Source organism: Psammomys obesus, unplaced genomic scaffold (genome assembly GCF_907164565.1).
Source record: "Psammomys obesus unplaced genomic scaffold, mPsaObe1.curated_primary_1811, whole genome shotgun sequence".
NCBI lineage: Eukaryota > Metazoa > Chordata > Mammalia > Rodentia > Muridae > Psammomys > Psammomys obesus.
This window is the reverse complement of record NW_026585797.1, coordinates 31687059-31714010: the sequence shown is the minus strand read 5'-3', so window position 1 is coordinate 31714010 and position 26952 is coordinate 31687059. Positions and strand designations below refer to the sequence as shown.

The window sequence follows — 26952 nt, the reverse complement described above, 5'->3', positions numbered from 1 at the left end:
AACTGATTACTGTATAGTTAAAAAATTTTAAAACAAATGAAGATATTTAAATCTACGGTTAAAAACATAATATTTACAAAAATGATTTATACAATGCATTTTATTTATGCCCTTAGACTGTTAATATCATATATAAAAAACTAGGTTAGAAATAAAATAAACCTTATATTTAAAAAATCAAAAAGTATAAAGTATGTTGGAATTACTAATATTACTAATTTCCATTTCTTTTTCTGATGGAAGCAAAGGGCTCTGATAGGATCTGGAGTGATCACTGCTGTCAGAAAAAGGAAGGTTTTCAGGAAGCACATTTGGGAAGACAGAGAAGAATGACTGAAAGTGAATATGCAGGCAGACGAAACCTTCTCTACCTTTATTAGGAACAAACAAATAAATGCAAGATAGTAAGAAATAAATGAACACCGCTGGGCTCATTAGCTGTGGTTAAGCTAATTTTATTGATGGTTTAGTTATTACATTAATATTTCATTCTCATTTAATGCAACTGAACATCTTAGCTATTTACACTTCTCATAACACAAATTGCAATAAAGTCCTTCAAGCAGATACTTGTTCATCACCCAAGAAATTATTCTTTCTACATGGCAAGAGTAATAGCTTTTGAGCACAGATTAGAGAAACATTATTACCCTGTTATGGAGAGTGAATAAACTACTGTATTATTTTTGCATGATTCTGACCAACTTGCTGACTCCTAAAATAAACTATGATGAAGTTCTGTGCCCAAAGCAATGGTTTTGTGAGGAAATGGAGAAATGTAAATATATCCTACTATGACTCTAATGAATACTTTTTTGTGTGTCAAATATATACGGAATTGATTGGAAAAAAGAGCATGTGGTTTAATTCTTCAATATTTGTATTAAGCTGATGGAGCCTCTGTACTCTTAAATAAGTCACCTGCCCATATATCTTGCCCCACTATAAATTCTTAGTGTGTGTTCATGGAGGGCCATAAAAACCAGCTGAGAGGTCAAAGTATTGAATAGTTAGAGCACACTGCAAAAAGACTACCTGAATTCACCTGAAGCTAAAGAAGAGTGTCCATATAACCAGTGACTCAACAGTTCAGAACAATATTGTACATTATCCTGCTCTTGATTTTTCTTTTCTCTTTCTTTCTTTCTTTCTTTCTTTCTTTCTTTCTTTCTTTCTTTCTTTCTTTCTTTCTTTCTTTCTTTCTTCTCCCTCCTTCCTTCCTTCCTTCCTTCCTTCCTTCCTTCCTTCCTTCCTTCCTTCCTTCCTTTGTTTCTTTCTTCCTTTCTTTCTTTCTTTTCCTTCTTCCTGTCTTCCTTTTTCTTTTTTGTATTTGTTATGTTCTTCAGGGCTGGTCTTGAACTCCTGGAGTCAACTGAACCTTATACCTCAGGTGTGTTCCACTGCTCCTGACTCATAATAGTCTTAAAAATGTTTTAATTTCTTCTTTAAAATTTTATACATGTATGCAATGTATTCTGGTTGTACTCACTCCTCAAGCCCTTCCCCAACTCTTTCCAGACCCTCTCTTCCTCCCTTCCTTACTTCATGGACTCTTTAAGGAAAAAAAACCAAAAAACAAAAACCCCTCAAAAACCCAGAGTCTAATTAGTGTTGCCCTTGGGCACCTGGGTGTGAAGTCATTCCAAGGGGCATGAGGACCCTCCCAGGGGCCACAGCCCCAAAGAAAACTGACCCTCCTTCCCTGGCAGCCACCAACTGTCCAAAGCTCTTCGGCCAGGGATGGAAGCCTTGTGTGCCCCTTCCAGTCCATGCTGGAATGCTGAGTATCTTGATCTTGTGTAATAAAAAGTACAACTTGGGTAAAAAGAAACTTCGCTGTGTGTGTGAAGACAATGCTGCTTTCAAACTCAGCTCAGAACTTTGCTTTTCCTAACTTTGCAATGAAAATATGCAATGGATTGAAAATGCTTTTTTTTTTAACTTTGTTTTTGTTTTTGTTTTGTTTGTTTTACAATTAAAAGTCATAGGAAACACTTTGCTCCATTTGTTATTAAAGGTTTTTCCTACCAACTGTTTATCTAAACAGAATACAGTAACAGTTACATGGGTACAGTTTTAGTAACTGGGGGAAGGTAATTCAAACAATATTTCAAAAGGGCTTTTGCAGGAATATCAAGGCCTTAAGGGCCACTTCAAAATCAATACAGTTGAAATGTCTGCTAGGATGATAATTAGATGCCATGTGCAAACCAAATTATATTGAAAAAAAAATCTCAAGATTAATACACAAAACCACACTGGAAGGAGGAAAAGTACCCCTCATAGGAATGAACTCTCTTATGCTAGCAAATGAGGGCAAGACCATGGGGACCACACAGGGATCACACAGGGACCTAGCTTGCCTTTGATGTTCACTGCAAGCTGTAATAAAAGCTGTCCAATACAGACCTCCGTATAAGGAATTTCTGATGCCTGTATGTGAGGGGAAAGAGTTTTTTTTTTTTTTTTTTTTTTTAATGAAGCCCTTAACTCATTGATAGAGGAAAACCATAAAATACTCAGTCCAGCTAGCAAGGTCAAAGCAAGCTGCATTATATTTCAACAAACAGATCACACCGACCTCTTAGTGAGGTTAATACATTTAGGAAAGAGACTTAAAATAAGTGCAATTGCAAGCTTCCAAGGCCAGGTGTGATAATTTGGGCCTGAAATCTTAGCACTTGGGAGGTGGAAGCAAGAGGACTAGTTCAATGTCATCCTAGCAATGTAAGGTTCCAGGTCATTCTGGCAGAGATGAAAGCCCATTTCAACTTTCCATCCCCAAGAAAAAGGATTTTTCCCTATAAATTAATAGTATTGAATATAAAAATATTCTGAGCATTCAAGAAGAAGTTTAATTTTTTATTTAGCTATAATTTTATTAAATATATGGAGATGAGTTCAAATAGCAGTAGCATTGGACTGTCGGCAATCTTCAGTAATTTTAACTTTAGTCAATTTTCAGATTAGAAATCCAACATTCCTTTCCTATCATGTAAAATGTAGCTAAAAGAAAAGAACATAGTCATGTTGCTCAGGGAAAGGGGTATATTCCAAATATTCCAAGCAATGTGCATTAGGCACTGTCATTGTGTGGACAACAGAGACACCACTATGATGTTAGCAGACAGTATCATCTTCAGGGAACACTGTCTTCCATGTGATGTGTTGTTGACTAGAATATCTGGTCTATGATATCGGGTCTATATCGGGTCTTCAGACAGGTACCTGTAGCTCAGGTTGGCCTGAAACTCACAATGTAGCCCAGTCTAACTTTAAACTCAAAGCAGTCCTCCTATCCCAGTCCTGCCAAATGCTGGAGGTACAGGGGAATACCACTATGCCTGACTAGATATATGACTCTTAAGTGAGGTTTGAACCACATAACAACTTTTCACTGTTCCATTAGAAGTAAAATTGTAAGCGTGGTTACTATTGTTGAAATTACACTGCAGGTACCGAGTCCTCCCTAACTGAAAATACTTTATAAGGCACTCATGTAGTACTCCATTTCTTATTAAAGCCTCATTAATATGCAAGATCTAAGGTAGAACTGACTAGCAAGGGTGATTTAAATATTGAGTTACCTGAACAGCATCAAAATACATCTTCTTGGCTTCCAGATCTGTCTTATCAGACATTAACCATGCCTTGAGCAAATATTCATAAAAGCTGTCTCCAAGTCCTCCAACTGACACATGATCTGAAAAAGAGAGGGAAATGAATTTCACAGTAACTCAGCTTTTAATTCAGATAATGCAGCAAAATCATATTAGTGGCTAGGATTCAAAACCCATCAGCTGCAGCTCAATGGGACATGTGAATCCCAACAAATCCCCTGTTTCGGAAAGAAAGATCTTCTGAAACGAACAGATGGGCTATGAACTCATAGGATGTACCCTCTCTGGTCACCAGGCTACTCCTGCAAGCATGATGAGAAATTACGTGAGGTCACCTTTAATTCTAAAAACCTGGCCAAAAGGAAAAAAAAAGCAGCAAATTATTCCAAAGTCTATATTTAAATATTTTAAATTTAGTTTAGATCTGAGTAACACAAAACTCTGTTAAGGTTTTAGGAATTAAAGAGCCGTTAGGAAGCAAGAAGTTCCTTGGCTTCACATCTCTGTAATGTTTCTATTGTTTTAAGTCTGAGGGGAGAAAGTTGATGGGCAGTGTCTTAAGAAGGAAGAAAGCAAAAGCAGAGCTGGAGTGCTGGCTCCGGAGTTCAATTCCCAGCACCCACATGGCAGCTCACAGCTCTGTAATCCAGCTCCAAGTGATCTGATACCCTCACAGAGACATACATGCAGGCAAAAACCAATGCACACAGACTGAAAAGAAATAAACCATTAAAGAAAAAGAGAGCAGCTTGGAAGTGGTGGCACATGTCTTTAATCTCAGCACTCAGGAGCAGCATCAGGTGAATCTCTGTGAGTCTGAGGCCAGCCTGGAGTGAGTATCAGGACAGCCAGAGCTCTGCTACACAGAGAAATCCGTCTTGGGGGAAAAAATAAGAAAGAAAGCAGAACTGTTTGTCTTATAACACGTTGATCCTGCAATATACCTCCACTTTGACTATTGACTGTTTTTGGTCTATGCCAAAGATCACCTAGCTGTGTGTACCTGCAGCCAGGTTTCCTCATCTTTACAACAAGGAAACTGGTCACTGAAGCTAGAAGAGAGCATAGTGTGGCTGAGAGTCACCTGACCCCACCATCCAAATACAGTCCCTCATTTAGATGTTTGCCTGTCATCATAAAGCACCAAGTATAAACTGAATGAATCTTCATTTTTAAAGCACATTTGCTTCCAAAACCACAAACACAATCGATTTGGAACACCGTGCCCAGAACTGGGAGAACTTGAACATTAACAAAATGGCCTTTCAAAGTTTCACAACACAGAGCTAAATCTAAAATGAAATGTACCTCTCTTATATCTTTTGAGCCCCTCCCCCACTCATCTGGGTTCTTACCACTGTGATCCTGGCTCAAGCCACCACTACTTCCACTTAGCTTTAACTGACAGCTTGATCCGGTCACCTAGAAACTGCTCCCAAATGAGAGACAGAGAGACTGAATCAGGCTGACTTCCAGGCGTATCCATGGAAGATTGCTTTCACTACTGATGTAGGAGTTCCCAGCCCACTGTCAGCTCTACCACCCTAGGCAGGTAGCAGTAGGCTGCTTGAGAAAGTGGGTGAAGCTCAAGCCTGGGAGCAAGCCAGCAAGCGTAGCTGCTCTGTGGTTTCTGCTTCATGTTCCCGCCCATCCTCAATGATGGACTGCGACCTGGAAGTGTGAGCCAAACAAAGCCTTTTTTCTTGTAAGTTACTTTGGGTCATAGTGATTCATCACAGCAACAGGAAGGACACAAGTATAGCTCCTGCTTGTCGCTGAAGCGGCCAATAAGCTCATTTCCTGCTTTCACTCCCATAGGATGTGCTATTTCTATTTACATTTTGTAAAACTGAACAGCGAGGTCAGTTCCTCAACTGTCACGGTACTCAGCAGCTCCATGCCGTCTTGCCTATTGCACTGGACAGGGAAGTCAGCATGTCCTTCACTGCAAGAAGCTGCAGTGTCAACCTCTCTCCACTCTGGCCACCCAGCCCCTCCCTTCAACCCCGGGAGAGTCTCATCAGTGCTAACCCAAAGCCCTTCAACCCTGGCTCTTCAGGAACCAGGAAGGACGGTCACAGTTTCAGTCTTCTCCATGCCATCAGGCGCTTGGACTCTGCTCACTTCTCATATAGAGTTTTTGGGTCCTTAACATTATCAGCTTACATCTCCCTCAGGGCTTCTGTAGGCCTTTCCACTGAGTAAAGTGGACATACTTATATCCAGGATCTCATGAAGACCTTCCCTGAAATCCTCACAAGGTCCCCCACCCTCCTCCATAAGCTTTTGGAAGGCACACCTTTGCCATCCTTTTACTTCCAGAAGGTGGTGGAAGTAGCTTGCCTCTTTGCCAAATCATGATCCATGAGAGCAGAGACGGGTCCTTGTGTGTACACCAGCCCCTGGAAAGCCTCTTTCCATCAAAACCAAGTGATGTCAATCTTACAATGTCTTGTATGCCAATGCTAATAGGTACTGCACCTATTCCAACTTGTAAAGCCTGATTTTAAGTATTTAAATATGCATTTTAAAGAAACAACGGACAGTCCAGAATCATCCAAGTTAAATTTTGAGGAAAAATACGTCTTTAAAGTTGTTAAGTCTGATTTCTTAAAATAGCCGCATATGACCTTTACAGTTTCCTAAACACATTACGGCAGAAACCTCTGACATTTACAAAGTAAGCAGAGTAAGTAGGATGTCATCAATAATAAGCCGTGCTGTTGTAAGCATGACTGTAGGAGACAAACGCAAGTGAGGCACAGCAAAGCAAATCCCTATCCGGTTATTGTCAAGATAACAAGGGCCAAATGAAGTTAGAGGGAATGATGGCCACGATCCAGACACAGCCTTCGGAGTCAGTAACGAGAGTGGGGAACCCACAGCCAGGAGCAGCTTGGTGTTGTCCCCTTGGGTGATGATTCCAGAATGATGGAAGCAAAGCTTGGGCATCCAGGGATTATTTTAAAGAAAAGGGGGTTATACAATAATACATTGATTTCAGTTAGTTTTGGTGTTAGTTTATTCAAAAATTTTCTAGCTACCACAAACCAAAATAAAGGAACACAGGGGTACATCATGGCTTTGATAATTTAGCATTCTATTCATTGAGCTTTCTGGGTGGCAATTTGTGTGGTAGCAGAGTACTGTGTGCAAATTGTTTGTGGGTGCAGGAGAGAAGACTTTTCAGAAGGACAGGGCCACCAACTCCAGAAAAACCAAAATGTGGTATTTTCATGCCCAACAGTGCTAAATGAATTGCCACTCAAATCTTATGTTCTTCTCTAAAGGGGTAAACTTTGATTTTTCTTTCTTGCTAGGAATAGGTCCCATATAAATATTCCTAACATCTAAAAATCAAATCAAAACAAAACAACAGAATAGTAAAAGAATCAAGATACAGGAGGATCAAAATAATTATTTTTCCATAATTTTAATAGACTTCATATGAACCTGAATTTATCTGTCCAGAGCATTGTTTGAGTATAACTAGTGACTCATAACACATGCCTGGACGGACACACACACACACACACACACACACACACACACACTCTCTCCACACATCTGGCAGCAATGATCACAAAGCCTGTTTTTCTTCCATGGCTAGGCTGGGATGCTCTTTAGCTGTAGCTAGGAAGCAGGGACAAGTTTTACAGAAGGGTAGATAGGACTATTGCAGAAGGAACGAAAGGTCAGATATAACACACAGAGTACAAAAAAAGAAAAGTACAAAGTACTGTGTTCTGGGTTAGCAAACATGCCCATGGCATGTTTACCAACCTTTAAAGCTTTGAATCTCTAGCAAGATGGATGAGCATGAGTATCAGGAAGGAGACTGTGGGTAGAAATAACTCAAGCTGTTCATCTGGAGAGGAAGAAATAGAGGTGTAGTAAATGGTAACAAATTCCAACAATACCCTTGCAGAAGGAAGCTTCTGGAAGGAAAGGCATGTGATCTGGAACCTAGTGGAGGAGTTAGATAAAAGAGCTGAGGAAATTGTATAAGAAAAAAAAAAACAGTTAAAACAAAAACAAACAGAAAAACCAATCCTAGATACCGCTACATATGCCATGGTTAAGAAATAAAAAAAGAAGTAGTTCTTCTGTATGGCTGAAACGAAGGCTGGAAGGTGGGCGAGAGCATCAATCCTGTTTATTTTTTCCACCAGAAAACTGGCTGAAAAGCAGTCCAAATATTAAAGGTTCTTTGTCCCGGGAAACAGAGCCAAAGGTATAGTATATGGGTGACTAAGAAGGTGAAGCCAGAATGCCCTGGTGTAACTGCCTCTCAGTGTCCTTCTTCTAGATCCTAGATTAAAGAAAGGAAGCTGGAAATCAAAGAAACTTTTCTTTGCCTTTCAAAGTATCTGAGAAAAGATAACACTGGTCACTCTTTTGGAAAATTATATCTAATTGTCTTATATGCCAATACTCTGGTAGGCCTCAGACATTTCATTAGTCTCAGGGTCAGTGCCAATCACACACTTTTTTTTTTTGGTTGCAAGGCAAGGTTTCTCTGTGTAACAGCCCTAGCTGTCCTGGAACTCACTCTGTAGACCAGGCTGGCCTTGAAGTGACGGAGATCTGCCTGCCTCTGTTTTCCTGAGTGCTGGGATTAAAGGGATTTACCACCATGCCCGGCTACCCCTCACACTCTTAAAAATCAATGAGAGTTTTGAAGGTGCTTATTTGAGGAGTATCTATCAATATTAAACATATTAGAAAACTGAAACAGAACACATTTATGCTGATTCATTAAAAGTAGTATTTATAACAACAAATGATATTTTTCATAAAAATGTCACTTTGTAGATTAAGCAGAATTAGGACTGACACTATTTTATTTGATTCACCCCCCCCCCTTCCTGTTCCAATGTCTTTAATGTTTGCTTTCCTGGCTAGATTCTCATGTCTGATCCAGCTTTGATCCATGAGTATACATTACTTTGGCTAAAGTATACAAAGAAATATCTGTCTCAGGCAGTTGTACAGCAGGCAAAAGGAAGCATATCTTAATCATGTATTCAGGCGCTGGTGATGGGGTTCAGTGGGTCTAAATTCTCATCAGCTCATTACACAACCATGGGGACCTGAGTCTATGGCTCTGAGCCCACATAAAAGACGATGGGGACCTCTGCTATCAGTGGACTTAGAAAGAGGCATGGGAGGAGATGAAGGAGAGAGGGTGGGTTTGGGAGGGAATGAAGGAGGGGACTACAGCTGGGATGCAAAGTGAATAAAATGTAATTAATGTAAAAAAAAAAAACTGGAGAGCTTACCCACATTAGCAATTAAAAAAAAATAAAGCACAAAATAAACTTTGAAAAAAAAAAAAAAAAAAAAAAACAACGATGGGCCTGGTGTTACTATTACACTTGTAATAGCAACTAGGAAGGCAGAGTCAAACACATTCCTGGCTAGCTGAAATTCCAGGCCAGTGAGAATCCTTATCTCAGAGAACAAGCTGGATGGTGCTGAGGCACTGCTCTCGTGGTTAATCTCTGGCCTTCACACACGTGTGCCCGCACGTGCTCAGGCGTGCACCCCCCCAGAAGCATACATCGTGGCTACATTAAAGTCTATTGAATATCTTGTACACTTATCTTAATATATCTTTTGATATAGCAACAAAACAAGTGGTGTTTAAAAGGTTAAAGTGTTTTTTTTTTTAACTAGCTACAATTCAGGGTTACAAATTATACCAGCAAACTGAAAAACTACTTATTTTATGTGTTTATTCCATACATGTGAGCAGTGGCATGTATGTAATGCATATTATATGCTTGCCCAGCGTCCTCACTGGCTAGAAGAGAAAGATCCCCTGGAACTGGAATTGTAGGTAGTGTGAGCCATCAGGTGGTGGTTAGGAGCTGAGCCTGGATCCTCTGTCACAGCCTCAAGTTCTCTTAACCAAGGAGTCATTTCTCCCACCCCTCATTAAAACTTTATACTCAGGTACATTAAAGTCTATTGAGTATCTTGTACGTTCATTAGATCTTTTTGTTATGTGTGACTTCATGCTAGCATCTGCTGCTTGTTTGTAAAATATTGATTTTTTTCTGAGTTATGTAGATATGCCATGTTGACACATTTCAATACACAATAAAAATGAAAAAACACCTTTGTTAAAGTCACCAATATTATCAGGAAACTTACGGACTCAAGCTCATGGTATTACATAAAAGTTTTCTAAAATTCTAATTTTTATTTAGAAACTCAAAATTTACCATCACTGGTAAAAATACCATTTTTTCATCTTTAGGAGCCAGCTACCCAGGTCCAAATAACCATTTATAAAGATGATGGCTCATGAAAGAATATTCACAATCACCCTAGAGCAAGCAGTTATATCAGTAACAACACAACCTTGAAACACAAGATTTCTCCCATACAACTGTTCTCTTCCATCCCGTGTCAGAAACGCTTCTGACACATTCATATCCTCACACAGATCATTATGGTGCTGGTTAGTGTTGACAGTGAGCTCAGCAAGCTAGAATCACTTAGGAGACGGACCTCTCAGCCTGTCTGTGATGCAGTTTCTAGATGGTGTTCACTGAAGTGGGAAGTCCCATTCTAAGTGTGAATGGCACCGTCCTGTGGGCTAGGGTTCCATACTGAACAGAAAGACAAAGCAATCTCTTTGCTCCCAACACTGCCTCAAGCTCTTGCCACCATGATGGACTATTCAACTGAACTATGAGCCCAAATGAACCCTGTTTTCATTAAGCTTCTTTTGCTAAGTATTTTATTTCAGCAAGTCATTCACAGGATCACAGTGACATACCTGCACATGTTGGTGTGCCCTAAATCAAAAGTCATCCCTCTGTGTCATCAATATACTCCTAAGTGCAACTGGTATATTTTAAATTGTGGTAGAAATGACAGTGAGCATTAGTACTCATTGGTGTACTTGCCTTGAATCTTACTGAGCCTACTCAGCACAAGCGCAAGTGTGCACAGGGAAAAGACAAGATTTGCCAGTATCCCCAAACTTTTGACTTTGTGGACCCATGAAAGGTGTCCAGGACATCCAGCGGTCTGTAGACCACACTGAGTGGGAGGCTTCTTTTTAGGTGTAAGGCTTCCGTATCCAGGCTGTTCCTAGTTATTACCAACAGCAGACATGGGGGTTAGCTTTTTTCCCCTACTAACTTGTTCTTTAAAAAGAAGTACTTCTAAAAGAATAGTGAGATATAATTATCTAAGAATATGTTATTTAATATAAAGAAAAAAAAAGCCAAAATTAGAGTACAAATTTAACGCCTTCAACACAGCTAGGCATCTTACCTGCTTTCAATTGCTACTTAACCTATCACAGTCTTTCCAAATTGGCTTGAGAACGTTTCTTTTTACAAATCCCAAGTCTTTATACCTCTGTTGAAAATGATCTGAAGTGAGGGCTTCTGGCATCCAAAGACCCCGTTTGACACTCATTTCTATACTAAAGGTAAGTTACTCACAAGACATCTTTATCAGGCGACTTAAAATTATAAAGAGAAAGACCTCTGTCTGTGCTTCTAATTTCCTAACTCAAAGTGGAAAACAGTAGAAATGGGGTGGTCCAGCTACTACCCTGGGCAAAAGCATCAAGGACCTGCTTTCCTTCTAACCACACAGCCAGCGAGCCTGAGATAAGCCACAACACTTCCTTTTCTGACTGGTGGTTTCAAATATGCTTATAACAGAGTCATCAGATTTTCAGCTGTCAGCAGAATAGAGGTTGTCTGGTTTCCCAGCAGCGCTCTGTCTAAGGCTGGTTAAGACTCACTCCCCCTTTTCAACATTTCTCAACAAGAGCCATGCTTGCCCTCCACTGTTTGCACAGTGCTGGGCACCAAGAAGAGAGTGAATGCTCAGCTTTTGGACTTACGTTGGCCCCACTGTCCGCTACTGGGGTTCAGATAGTTAGGATAGAGGCCTTCTGGCTTTTCCAGTTTGTTCAGCACTGTTCGAATATTCATTACCTATAAAGGAAAAGGAATTAATGTGAAAAAATCTAAGAAAAAGTTCACATGCCATTCTTTCTCTCTTGAAATGTTTTTTTTCTTGGCAAGGGTAGAAAATGAAAGTGAATGCTTCAGAATTTTGTTATGACAAAATTAATAGGAATCAGTGCATATAGTCAGACATATCTAGAACCCAGACCCCAAATCAAGACTCCCCCATCTGTATATTAAGGCTCTATAAGTGTACAAAACTACTCTTTTTGAATTTTGCACTTGAATAGGATGATATGGAAAATAAACAAGTCTAAATAGTAGGTCAAGGGAAGACAAATGCTATGGAAAATAAGAAGGAAAAGAATTATGCAAATCCCACATCGAGCTCCACCCCTCAGGGCAAGGATATTGAGAGATGAGGCATTGAGGGATATTCAGGAGGGTAAAGGCTTCTGGCTCCCCCAGGCCCCCTTGTGCAGAGGCACAAATTAGAGGTCATGGGAACACTTACAGGCCAAGAGACCTAGGAATGAAGTCTTCCTGGTCTAAACCCTAAGTGTAGACCTCCCGGTGGCCACAATATGAGAAATAAGGTTCTGTTATGATGCTATGGGCCACTCCTCTAGCTACCCCCACCCCCACATGAGGAAGTGTGAGTTCACTAAGGATGAGGTGAATGGGAAAGGGGGTAATGTGGTCTGGGAACAGTGATATATGTCCAAGGAGAATTTCAACAAAGTGAAAGAAAAGTCTGTCAGGGAATTTTGCTTTCTTAAAGGAGGTAAAAGTGAAAAGCCAAGTGGTCAGGTGATGCAGTAATGGACAGGTTTGCTTCTTGAAATCGAATCTATTCCACGGTCACTTCATATTTGTATAACCTTTCACATATGTGCTTCATTCGGTGGATGCAGTACTAAATATTTTTAGATGGAAACATTTTCAGACAGGCAAATAACTTGCTTAGTGTACAGTAAGCCTCACGGGGAAGGCAGGCTCTCTTACCATGAGTTACACAGTGTCATGGAAAGACTAGGTCGACAGGCTGATGAGTGACATAGGCATGTTACAAAGTTTCTTACAGTTGCACAAAGCTTGTTGCTTTCCCCTCTCTGCACCCGTGTTACCAAGACTCACCTTTTCAGCAAAGATGGGGTTTCCTGACAAGTGGCTCAAGTGCATGAACTCCAAATGCAGAGTTCCAAATTCTGCCAGAATACTGCTGCCTCCGGAGGCCCAGGGCCAATTCCGCCCGATCCCACTAAGGAAGAGAAGACATTGAGGCGTTACGTCAGGGAAGTTCTATCACACTTTTATTACGGAATCTCTGGGACAGTCGACTCCAGGCAACATGTCACATGTTGCTCTTTTCCTGACTCCTGGTTTTAAGCTTAGACTCCTGTCTTCCACCGAAACCTCAGTGTTAAATCAGAAAGCCACTTTGTGTTCCCCTTGGCATAGTCTGGAAGGTTCAGGTTCTCCGTAGCACACATGTCCTGATGCCACATACAGCTCTTCAACATTTTAATTGAGATTGCATGGGATTTTAGATATTCACATCATACATAAAAATCTATTGGAATAGAAGATAAATTTCAAAGATTCCTTACTTAAGTACTCTGAGTCCTTTTCCAAATCCTCCCTCCAATTACTAGACTTTCTTATGTGTATTTTCACATTAAATTTTATCTATTTTCCAAGTCACTGACTTACTTGCCTGTCGTACCTAATCTATGCTTACAAATATAAAATCGTAATAGAAATCTGAAAGGCATGAGCTGCAAATATGTGGTTTGATGGTTTATCTCAAAAAAATACATTTTAAGAAGAGATTTTTTTTCTCCTTTAATGTGTGTTGTGAATAGTTTACGTGTGCAGTACTAGTGCATCTATCCCTAAGTGCAAATGCAGAGGCCGTTGGGACACCTGGTACCTTTCCCTATCAATTATTGTGCCTTACTGCCTTGGGGACAGGATCTTCTGCTAAACCTGGAGGAAGGCAGAGATCCCCTTGTGTTTCTTCCCCACAGCGCTGCGTTCATGGAACTATGGAGTCACAACCAGCTTTTTATGTAGGTGGTGGGATTTGAACTTGGGTCTTCATACTTGTGCACCATGTATTCTTATCCACTGAGATGTCATCCCAGCCCCAAGGATGAAGGGACTCTTGAGATATGATCAGACTCTTGGGTATGGTTTGTTTCTGGAAAAAGACTTATATCTTCAAGACATGTATGATAATTCAAATACAGTTAAATATATTCCTCACTGATAATTCTAATTTCTATACCTGCAAATGCACATCCTGGTTTTGGTTCAGGCTCACATTTATTGCACATTATTTGATATAAAATAGCTAATATGAACCGCTCTGGCTTATTAGCGTGCTAAGACAACAAATCACGTTTCTCAAAGACTTCAGAGAACATTAGGAAGCAAGTATTTGAGCAGAAAAAAATTCCAGTAGTGTTTGCAAATGATGACGTAAATGTGAGAAGGGTTCCTGGAGTGTCTTGCATAAGAATGTACAATGCAACACCATAGGCATTATAGGAAGCCTCCTCTGAACCCAGAGTTGAATCTTAAAGAGTAAGAGTTGGGGAGGAAAGAGCAGCCAGAAAGACAAGCTGGGCATGTGCTCACGGCAGAAGGTATGTAGGGCAAGGTCTGACAAGGTATGTAGGGCAAGGATGTGGGGACAGAGGTGGCAGGCACAATGGCTGTCACACCTGAGCCTGGAGGTCTGCTGGAAGGTTGGTTTTTCCTCTTTTGAACAGAGATCCTTTCTAAGTGTTCTTTGTGATGCCCCCCAGACTTCTAAGCTACCCTTTTTTACATGGGTACACCTTGCTAACCCTGTCACTACCTCTAGTGCTAGACTAGTGAAGAATATGGAAACTACATGATGAAGAAGCTGGGCAAGGGAAACCTGCTCCAGCCTCACGCTTATTCTCTCTCCATTTAGAGGCAAATTCAGGCTTTGTTTTAAAGTTCACAAGATGGTTGATGCCATCTTGTTTTATTGGGATGACCCAATAAAATGGAAAACGGAGAACTAAAAATCTTAAATTCATTTGTTTTAGACAATGTCCTAAATTTTCAGCTCTTAGGATATTAGCTATTCTTACTTTATAGTTAGTTTAATAAAAGGGATGTCGAATTACCCAAATGGAATGGAAAGCAACTTTCAAATTTTGTTAACTCATGGTCAATGCATGCTGCAATTGGCCATTTGTTATTATGAGATAACATTTTTTATTTTACATGTCATCCCTAAACAAAGCCAAATCTATTAAGCAAAACTACAAAATCCTTGGTTGAGGAGAAATGTTAAAAACTAATTTGTAACATAAGGCCATATCAGGATAAGATACACGGAGAACATCATCCTGGAGAAGGAAGAAAAGAGGATAGAATGAACAAGTCCAGTCCACTTCCCAGAATCTAAGGAACTTTTCTCTTTTCTTTTTTTTCCTCACTGCAGGAGATTAGAACATGTGGAGGCATACTCAGAAGTACCACTTAAAATAACCTAAATGCGCTAAATCAAACTCAAATTTATTTAGTATCCAGGCATATGTTCCTTAAAATTTATGTGCTGGGTCAAGAGAAAACTGGTGAGAAAACTAACCATTTCTTCATATGTTACATGTTTTTTTCTGATATTCACATGAGAAGGAAAACCACATTCATTTCTATTTATGCTGAATTACATGAGGAACAAGAACATAGGAAGCACACATCATGCTAAAGGAAAGGCAACTGGGTTTAGGATAAATGTGTATATGAAAGAACAGCTTTGGTTATCTCTCAGCCCATAGAATTAATGTATTTCAGTAAAAATTATTTACAAGATCGATCTCTGTGCTGGTTCCTAAATACGCAACTGGGAAGTAACTGAAGAAGTCCGAGAGGACACAGCTCAATCTAGATCTCATAGAGAACCATAAAGACCAGCAGACTGACCTGGAGAGAGAATGGAGTGCACACCGTGTGATGAGGACCTGTGTGACCTGGGGATATGCTCGCTTCCACTCTGGTGACCATGTAACTGAAACTCAAATATTGGTCACTTAGAGAGGGATGAGTAGAAAACTTTCTAAGACTGTTTTACTTAGCATTTCAAAAAAGACAGGGCCTAGCCTACAGTGACATGGAACTCACGATTAGGCTGACCTTGAACTGTGACCCCTGTTCCCCAAATGACTGGGCTATAGGTGCGTACCACCATGCCTAGTTGCAAGGTCCCTCTCGCTCCAAATTCTGAGTGTAGTGATGAATCTATGTATTCATAAAGCTAAAATTCCTACATGGACCATGGGTATTTATCATTAAAATAGGGAGGACTGTGACAGGGAAAACGAGTCCAGGGAGAGGTCTGCTTTCTCGATTTAGGGTATCTTGGATATCTTGCTATTTAAGCCTAACATTCTAGTTCTTCAGTCAAAATTACTCTTATCTATAGGATCAGGGTATTTAAAATGCCCTTAATGTTGCTACATTGTGAGGGTGTTTTAAAGGCTCAGTTGTGTTCTTTATCTAGTCTGTTTTTACAAACATGAATAATATTCTAGGAAAATATGTTAAAGACAAAATAATAGCTTTTGTTCAAAAACTATTAGCTTTGCAAGTCAAGCCTGAAAGGGAGGGCCATTTAAATATTCCCAACCTTGTTATAATGTCCACATTTTAAGCCAAAAACGATGAGTCGGCATATAGAAATGTGTACACAAAAGGCAATTTACATGATCTGGGCAGCTGCCAAAGGTTTGGTTCAAAGAATCCTGGAACAGAACTTTAGACTGCTGTGTCTCTCCAGTTTCACATACTTCTGTTTCTTCCACTTTAAGCAAGAGTATTATTTAATATGCATATTTCAACTTTTACTTGGCTTCACTTTCCAATATTCTACTAAGGTCATCAGTATTTGAAAATAAAACTTATAGCAAAAATAGTTGATCTCAGCAAGTGAAAATAAGAAACTCTCTTTAAAAAAGAATGGGTCTTTTGAAAAACATTGAATACAATACTATTTTTTTGTTCTATAGAGTTTATATAGTTTATTAGCAGTGGCAATACATCCCGATTCTATTGTACTCAAAGTATTAAGGGGTGATTATTTACTGAACTCATAGCTCTGAAGTACAGTGGACTTCACATGCCTTTTCTATTGCTCGCGAATCATGGTTAATAGAGGCAGAGGAAAGACCCACATCACTAATGACTCCCTTCTACTTATGGCTGAATCCCATGGATATATGCTAAGTCTTCCTAGAGCCTGTAATGATCTAACTGGCTGGAGGATCATTCTGGATTTATGGTCCATCTTTTCAAAATCATGTTAAATGCGGGTAACCTCAGGGAACTACATTTTATAGTCACTACCCAGATAAAATTGGGTCGGCAACACATATTGTTGGAAATGTAGTGTAATCACATATAACAAATGCAGAATTTAGAGAGCAGAAATATAAACAAATATATACAAAGCATTAAACAGCTATGCAGTGTCCATTAGCTATGACTTTCAATTCAGCCTTCCTGTGGCTTCCTATTCTACACAAAATGGAAAACAAAGCAATTTTCATTAAAAAAAAAAGAATAAAATACAAACTTTGCAAGTATTCTTGTCTGAGTGATTTCTGATTCGCTGATCAGAGAATCAACTTTCTTTAAATTAACAGTGTATAATGCAGCTTACTCCTTGGGGTGATGGAGTCATCAGTCTTGGGAAGAAAACTTCACCAGATCCTACATATTACTCTACAGTCTTACGAATGCAAATGGCATGGCCCACAGGGAATAAATGAATAAAACAGGGGAAATTAATCTGACATTATTCCTTTTAGATTTTTAGCACAAATCAGGAAAGAATAATTAGAAATTTCATCAATAATTGTTTCATTTAGCTGTATCCTCAAAGCTAATCGATTTAGAGATGTGGCAATTTCAGCTACACTGACTGAAGTCTCCTTCCTGCCAAGGTCTGCAGAGTGCTGAGAGCTCAGCAAAAGCTGCATCCCACAGGTCAAGACTCTCCCAAAGTCCATCATAGAAAATCCAACGGAGAGGACCAAATCCTTAGGGAAGAGTGGCTGATTCAGGGCAGCCATTTGACTAAACCACTCATAAATGCAGCTGCTACCTCTAAGTAGCAGCAAGAGGGTGCTTAAACCTCTCAAGAGTTTCCGGGCAAGACTTTTCACAATGTCCAACATAACACTTGAAATCTGTTATATTCTGCCCAATTTCATCATAGATAATTACTTGAGATGATTTTAATTTATTCTGATTCCTAATATTCTTCTTTGTGTTTCGTTACCTAAATTTGGGGTTGGGAGCTGGAAGTTACAAAGATGGAGGTGCTAAGAAACACCTCAAATAACCTTCCTCTGTGATCCCAAGAGGCCATAAGTCTTTTTTTTTTTTTTTTTTAATCCCTTGGGTAGAATCTCTTTGCTAACTGCTGTCAAGGGACAACAGATTAGGTGAGTTCAGCTTTCTCTAGATTCTTAAGTGAACTGGTATACCCTATTACTGGGTTCAAAAAACATTACCAAAGGGGCTAGAAGAACTCACAAGAAGATATTTTAGTGCATGTCGGATATATGGGTGTGCAAGTGTATTTCTCTATTTTACTTTAAGGAAAAACAGAATCATTAAGTACCTGTTGTATTCCTTTCAATTTCTATGCCAAATGATGCACATACTCATTTTTGTTGAGTGTGGTTTCTTACTGAAAGAATATGCTGTCATTAGTTTAATTTTCTGCAACAAGGACTCTTTGTATAGGTTTGGCTGGCCTGGAACTCAATAAGTAGATCAAGTTGGTCTTTAAGGCAGACCCACCTGCCAATACCTCTTCAACTCCTGATACTAAAGGTTGCTACTTTTGTCTTGTATGGCTGACTTAAAACTCACACTATTGATGGACATTATTTATCTCTTTATTTTTAATTTTGTATTTTTCTACTTCTTTATATTCATGTTTTTAATTTTCTATTATTACAAAACAAATAAATACAATGATTTCTTGTTACTATACAATGATTTCTTGTCACTATCACTAGTTCAATGATATGTCCAGTTGGACCTTTTAAACTGAACTCCTTTTCATATATTAGTGACTACACAGTCTCCACCTGGAAGATGTTAGTTTAATTATTTAAACTGATAAAGATGACTGATTTGGGAATGTAAAACAGAGTTGTGAATGGTCATTCTGATGTCTTGTCACAAACACAGGCATCTAGAACTCGTGGGATTTCTTCCCATCATCTGTTGTAAAGCATGGCATTAAGTCTTTGAAATTGAAGCAGATTAATTACCCTGTTCATTTGTCCAGACACTTCACAATGGAACAGAAGCATGCTACAGCCCATCCTTTGGAAACAGCCTCCTGCTCAAGTGGGTCTCCAGTCCGACCCTTAAAATTCTCCCACACTTAGCTTTTCAATCGTTCCATTACTCTGGTTTACCCATACTACCACTTCAAGACAGTGAAACTACTTGTTTACCTGAGAGTCACCCACGGGATAAACAGTTAAGTCAGTAGAGATTCCAGGCTTCTAACAATTCCCCAATTTCTGTAGCACTGTCTCTTGCTGCTACAGAGGGGATGTAGCCAGTACCCCTTACTCCTACTAGCTGTCAAGATCTTCAGAGACGGAAATTCCTGATCTACAGCATGAGCATAATCCTAGTTTACTACGCTGCCAAGAAACAGAGGTGCCCAATGAATAATTTTTTAAACAAAACAAAACAAAATGTTATGCTGTTGGTTTCCACCACAAAGTTTATTTTAAATGATGTAATACTGTATTTGTTGTTACTATAAAGGTATGCTCTGACAATCAGTTAAAATACAAACTAGAGGTCAGCGGGATGGATCAATAGGTAAAGGTACCTGCAGACTAGTGTGTTGTGTGGAGTTCAATCCCTAGGAAGGAGAGAACTGAATCACAATTTGGCTTCTATCCTGTACTCATGCACTGTGTTACTCATTTGTGTATATGCAAACACACGTAGACACATACATACAGACACAGACACACACACGATAAATAAAAATGCAATAAAAACAATGACACAAAGCAAACAAGCATATGGTCAAGTAAACAAAAATACTAGTTAACTGATTTCTTGAAAATACTTAATAACCTTTGCTGGGGCATGTGGTCCTTGTAATTATGAATCATATCAATGGTAAACATGCATGAGCTTCACTTTTCTATTTCTATAAGTGCATAAGATACTCTTCCATTATGTCTACCCCCACTTTTAATAATTAGGGGTGTTTTACTTATTCCATGAAGAGTTGAGGGTCTGGCATCATTCACCTTAGGACAGGTATAGCAATGGAGCAATTGTTATTGGAAAGAATAATTTGCTATCACTTTTGCCAAAATTAATGTTAATCTTTGGCAGAAAAACTTGATCTATCATGATACTATTAAATGACGTTGTTCAACAGGCTAAAAAAAATAATTTGGCTTCCAGATATCCTTTGCCAAACCCAGGGAGTGGGGCTGAGCCAGTCAGTCAACTCTAACTTATTGAGAGCTCACTCCTTGCCAACCAATGTGTGATGCACAGCAAACTCTATGGAAAATATGCCTAGTCTTTTTAAAGTCAATCTGGCCTTCACGGAAAACGTTGAGGGCTGAAGTCTCAGCTGCAATTCAATTAAGTTTTTGTCTAGTCAGCTAAGCTGAAAACACAGTTTTGGGGGAACCATTTCCATCTTTCCTAAAAGCATTCCTTGAGATCTTTATTTGAGAAATCAAGTGGGTTCTAATTATATTTTTATAAAAGTAAGCTTTTCTCCTTGTTCTGCAAGACACTATGATACCTTATTACTGAACTCAGTAGATCCCCACTGTTGGTTTATTAACAGATATTAGACTTTTGGGAGTAAGTGGAGGGGAATTCCTTCTTTGATGCCAAAATGAGATGGGCACTAAATTATTTTTAAGACAAGATCAGAAAACTGAATGTTGAAGAATCTATAGTGAGAAAATAAAAATACTGCAATTGTTCTTTAAATTTGCAAATGATGAACTAATTGCAAAAACGGTTCAAGAAAACAGATGCTGTTTAGATAATCAGCACTAGTAATTAGGGTGTTCTTTTTAAGCTGTGTTATACAAGCTTACCCATTTCTGTTAACATAGAAAGTAAATATAACAAAGAGAAGAAACAGAACTGTTAATTAAACCATCTTATAATTTAAGTTGGTAGCTTTACTTATATTTGAATTTTTATGTGGAAAAAATACTCCGTATGGGCCCGGTGCATGGTGGGAACAAACAGATCTGGGGTAGGACTTGGTTGGTAAAGTGCTTACCTTCCAGGTGTGAAGACCCCGGTCTGGGTCCCTTGAAAGTGTACAAAAAGGTAGGTGTTGTGATGCATGCCTTAACCCTAGCCTTGACCACATGGGAAGCGGAGACAGGTGTATTCCAGAAAGATCACTGTCCAGTCCACCTAGTCTAGTGTACTTGAAGTTCCATGCCAATGAGAGACTTGTCTCAGACACAAGGTAAAACTCATGTGAGGAGTGACCCCTGAGGTTGTCTTCTGACTCTCCCCCTGCACACACACACCCATACACACACAAAGGGTGGGGAGTAGAGATATTGAAAACTGTTCACAACTTGCACTGTGGAGGCTGTTAGTACATTATGAAATAATTTGGTAAATTAGACAAAAGTTATGACAAAGAGTAAAGAGGTCAATGAAGACTGCAGAGCCCAACCATAAAGAAAGGTATTCTTCTCAACAGAATAAGAATTACCAGCACACAACCAATGGCAGCCCTGCTTTGCCCCCAGGAACTTCTGTATATAACTTAGAGTCAGTGCCTCAGGACAGTCTGCCATGTATCATAACACAAAACAGTTTTGTGACACCTTGTGTGTTTAATTTTTCATGCTTAGTTTACCTCCTAACTGGAGACAAAGATCAAAGACAGGAAGACACATCTGTTTTCTTTAACCCCATTTCTCCTCTGCATAAAAATTGTTGCATTTCTATATGGCAGCCATTAATCCATTTCTAACATAATAATCCTTAATGTTTTCTATCAAAGTTAGGAAGTACTTCAATCAAGATGTACTACTCACAGAAAACATTTTTCCTATATATTGGCAACCTACACATTTAATTTACAAGTTTTCAAATTTTCAGTGATTAAGGATTCTTTATATTATTGGGAAAATATTGAAAATGCAGTTAAGCTTCAGCAACTTGTATAAAGGAAGAATCATTGAAATATTTTTATGTGCTTAACTTTTGATAAGAGAAGAACAACAGAAGGAAACAAGCAAAGCCTTCTTCCTGTATTTCCTGTGAATGGAGATATGTCCTCATGTGACAGCAGGTGAAGGCGCATGGCAAAGCCTGTGGGAATTCTCACACTGTGACCTTTAACCTTTGGATGTGGACTAGTTACAGGCACAGAGTTCTAAGGATTGTGGAAAGGCAAGCGTGAACTCCAGACAAGTTCTAACAAGACAACATGACTTTTGTATATAGATCTGGCTTGAGAAAGACTACTGTGAAGTAAAATGGAGGAACCCTGGGTTTCAGGGTCTATTCCTGGTACAACATATCTTATGATTGCAGTAAATGCCTGATTTTTTTCCTTGAATGTCAATTTAAGAACAAAAACGGTGTTTATGGGCTATTTTTTCCTTCATTCAAAATGAGAATGCTTTCTTAGATCCCATGAGGAAAATGTACATTCTTAGAATTTCAGATTACCTACTTCAGTTAATAGCAGAATGCCAATGTGAAAAATAGCACAATTATCTTATAATGTGAAATGCTAAGAAGAAAATAAAGCAAGACGATGGGATGGAGGCTGGTGGGCAGCTTTTGTGGGCGGTTTGCTGAGAGAGTCCATGGTAGGGGACACTTCCATCTTGGTCATTGGATGGGCCTGCTGGTACAGACTACAGGCATGGCTTCTCCCCATGTCCTCAGGTGGGCACAAACGTAAAACATGTTGGATGTATGAAACGAAGATGGGCAGTGAAGGCATCCAGCACCAGGGATCTCCGAGAGCTGATGAACAGGCATATCACACAGAGCCCAGAGTCCAGGGCAAGATCTTGGATTTATTCTAAGTACAATGGGAAGTCATTTTTAGTGGGGGATGAAGTCAGATCTGCATTTAAAAGCCCACCTCATGGACTGCAGAAAGAAGGGGCTGAATGAAAACAAGATGGGAAATAAATATGTAAATTATGCCAAAATCAATCTACAGATTCAACACAATTTCCATCAAAATGCCAACACAATTCTTTACAGACCTTGAAAGAAAGATTCTTAACTTTATATGGAGAAACAAAAAACTCAGAATTTCCAAAATGATCCTGTACAACAGCAGAGCATCTGGAGGTATATCCATGCCTGATCTCAAGCTGTATTACAGAGCAACAGTAATAAAAACTGCATGGTATTGGCATAGAAGCAGAAAGGTGGATCAGTGGAACCAAACAGAAGACCCAGAAATGAATCCACACAGCTATGAACATGTGATTTTTGACAAAGAAACCAAAACCATTCAATGGAAAAAAGACAGCATCTTCAACAAATGTTGCTGGTCCAACTGGATGTCTACATGCAGAAAAATGAAAATAGATCCATATTTATCACCCTGCACAAAACTAAAATCCAAGTGGATCAAAGACCTCAACATAAAACCAAATACACAATTAATAAAAGTTAAAACAAAAACAAAAACAAACAAACAAACAAAAAAAAAAAAACCAAATACACTAAATTGGTTAGAAGAAAAAGTGGGGAAGAGCCTGAAACTCATTGGCACAGGAGACAACTTCCTGAACAGAACACCAACAGCACAGGCTCTAAGAACAACAATCAATAAATGGGACCTCATGAAATCGAAAAGCTTCTGTAAAGCAAAGGGCACTGTCATCAGAACAAAATGATAGCCTACAGACTGGGAAAGGATCTTCACCAACCCTATATCTGACAGAGGGCTGATATCCAGAATATATAAAGAACTCAAGAAGCTAAAAGGCAATAAATCAAGCAATCCAATTAAAAAAATGGGGTATGGAGCTAAACAGAGAATTCTCTGTAGAAGAATTTAGAATGGCAGAGAATCACTTAAATGTTCAACGTCCTTAGCCATCAGAGAGTTGCAAATCATAACGACCCTGAGATTTCACCTTACACCCATCAGAAGGGCTAAGATCAAAAACTCAAGTGACAACACAGGCTGGAAAGATTGTGGAGAAAGGGAAACCCTCTTCCATGGCTGGTGGAATGTAAACTTGTACAACCACTTTGGAAATCAATCTGGCACTTTCTCAGACAACTAGGAATAGTGCTTCCTCAAGATGCAGCTATACCACTCCTAGGCATATATCCAAAAGAGGCTCAAGTATACAACAAGGACATTTGCTCAACCATGTTTGTAGCAGCTTTATTCATAATAGCCAGAACCTTGAAACAACCCAGATGTCCCTCAATGGAGGAATGGATATAGAAATTGTGGTACTTTTACACAATGGAATACTACTCAGCAATTAAAAACAAGGCAATCATGAAATCTGCAGGCAATTGGTGGGATCTAGAAAAGATCATCCTGAGTTAGGTATCCTGGGAGCAGAAAGACACACATGATATATATTCACTTATAAGTGGGTACTAGACCTATTAGATAGGATAAACATACTAAAATCTACACACCTAAAGAAGTAAACAAGAAAGAGGACCTGGGGTTAGATGATCAATCCTCACTTAGACAAATGGGATGGACATTGGAAGTAGGAGAATACAAGTCACAGGACAGAAGTCTACCACGGCAGGCCTCTGGAAGACTCTACATAGCAGTGTATCAAAGCAGATGCTGAGACTCATAACCACACAGTCGGCAGAATGCAGGGAATCATACGATAAAAGGGGGAGTTAATATGACTGGAAGAGGACAGGAACTCCACAAGGATAAAATATATCAGGGCATGGGAGATGAGGAAGGGAGGGTGAGATTGGGAGGGAATGTATGAGGGGCTACAGCTGGGAAACAAAGTAAATTACCTGTGATTAATATAAGAAATAAAAATTATTAAAAAAAGAAAATTATGCAAGTAGCAGAGGATGGGGGCCTGGATTAGTAGCTAAAGCCAGAGATAGATAAGAAAACTGGGGTTACCAGTTTCCAGGAAGAAGTAGATCTGGTGCGAAGGAAAGCTTTCTTCTATTCTGGCTCTAGCTGGTGGGCTAACATGATACTATTTAAGAAGATGGAAAATTCTGGGTCATCCTGGCTACTACCTGGGACGTTTAGGTAGTAGATTACAAGTTCAAGGCCAGGTTGGACAACTCACTAAGACCTCCAGCTAAAAAACACAAAGGAAAACAAGGGAGGGGATAAGTTAGAGGCAGAGTGCTTGTGGCATCTACAGGGCTCTAGGTCCAATGCCCAATACAGAAAAACCAAAAATTAATAAAAAGGAAGATTGAGGTAAACACCAGTAGAACAAAGACAAACCATTCTTTGTGTTAGATTTTCTACAAAAGTTCACTGCAATTATGAGTATAAAACCAAGTTTGGGCACTTGAAATTTTCCCTTTTTAGTTTTCTTATAAAGATGAATTTATTCAGTTGGAAGGACCCTTGTTTGGCAACAGCTTTTCAGAAATTATTTAAGGATTATGAAAATAATATGCATATGGCAGAAAACTGAAAAAGATATAAAAATTATGTAACAGAACTGCATCTCTTCATACAGTAGATCCTGTTGTTACTTCTGAGTAAATGCCAACACAGCTTAATAAAATTCCTCCCTCTCAGTTTCCTAGTGCATGGTCATGTAACAACAGTGACAAATTAAAATGTAACTGTATGTTGACTGTGTACAGTACACCATGTTTCAGGGAAAGGTGAGCTATTTTCCCATTCTAGCTCATCACAGCCACATCATAGTCCAGTGTGCAGATACACTGTGTGTGTGCTTGTGGATGTGTGTGTGTTTGTGGATGTGCCTGCCTGTGCAGTTGTGCATGTGTCTGTTTGATATCGACCTTGGGTGTCATTCCTAATGTTCCATGCATCCTGTTTTATAGTACTGGGACTCCTACTGGCCCAGAATTTGCCAATTAAGCTACACTGGCTGGCCAGCAAGCTCCAGTGAACCACCTCTTTCTGCATCTCTTGAGCTGGGATTACAAGCATGTGCCACTATGCTCAACTCCTTAATGTGGGGTCTGGGATCCAACTCCGACCCTCACGCTTGTGTGGGAAGCACTTTATTGACTGAGCTTCCCAACCTTGACATTTTTCATTTCAAGTTTTGCTTTCATAGATAATGTTGCTAGTGAGTAGGTCTTCAGAAATAAGGTCCCGTAAGTGGGAATTATAGGGCACAGAGAATGCATTTAAAATTAAGTGATTCCTAACCAATAACTTTCCTCTAAAGCTTCTCCCCACATAATCTACATATGCAATGGAATGGCCCAGCTGGTCATTAGTTGGGAATTTATCTAATTTTAAAAACTTCCTCGGTCTTGTAGGCTAGAAAGCAACACCTCCGTGTGTCACTTGTATTTCTTTATTATATCCTTCCAATGTTTAATGAACAGTTCACCTTTTTTTTTGAGAAGTATGTTTAGAACTTTTTTTCTATAGGTAATATTGTCTCCTTTACTTTTATTATATCTTGGAATAAGTTAAAAATGCTCATTTTAGTGAGGAAGGCAATGAATAAATGATTTTTGGAAGAGAGCAATATTGTATTCTTCTTTATTTGTATTTAGCCCTGTTCCTCCACTAGGCAATTCTACCTAACAATATTTCTATTGACTTTTCAGACCAATAGATTAACATATCCTGTTATGTTAATCTGTTTGGCCAGATGGTTCCCACTAAAACAGGCTCAAGTATGCTTGGCCTCCAATGTAAGGTCCATTTTGTGGGCAATGACTGGATCATGTGAGTTCTGGCCAATGGAGAATCAGGACTTCGAGGTCATTCTTAGCTAATAAGTATGAGTCAGCTTGGATTACATGGGATCCTGTCTCAAAAAAAAAAAAAAAAAAAAAAAAAAACCAAACCCAAACCAAATCACTGACAAAAACATAAAGAGTACATTCATGATATTTTACATGGCAATGCAAAATTTACTGGGAATAAACTCAAACTACAGAACATTCGAGTTATGTTCTGGAAAACAAAACAACAAAACAAACCAAAACTTATGTATACTTTGCCCATACCCCAATACTTTGCCTACATGTAAAGGGGGTGGACTCTTTTTTGTTGTTGTTTGTCTGTCTACCTACCTACCTATCTATCTATCTATCTATCTATCTATCTATCTATCTATCTATCTATCTATCTATCTATCTATCTATCT

General features: G+C 39.1%; 1 protein-coding gene across 3 annotated transcripts in view; it reads right to left on the bottom strand.

Annotated features, from left to right (window-relative positions):
- Man1a1 (mannosidase alpha class 1A member 1) overlaps positions 1-26952 on the bottom strand; it is a 195641-nt gene that overhangs the window by 17113 nt on the left and 151576 nt on the right. For all 3 annotated transcript variants that reach the window (XM_055599341.1, XM_055599340.1, XM_055599342.1), the window contains 3 exons: positions 12701-12824; positions 11497-11590; positions 3588-3703 (listed from right to left, as the gene is read on the bottom strand). In XM_055599341.1, coding sequence (XP_055455316.1) covers positions 3588-3703; positions 11497-11590; positions 12701-12824 — 334 coding nt within the window. The remainder of the gene's footprint in view (positions 1-3587; positions 3704-11496; positions 11591-12700; positions 12825-26952) is intronic.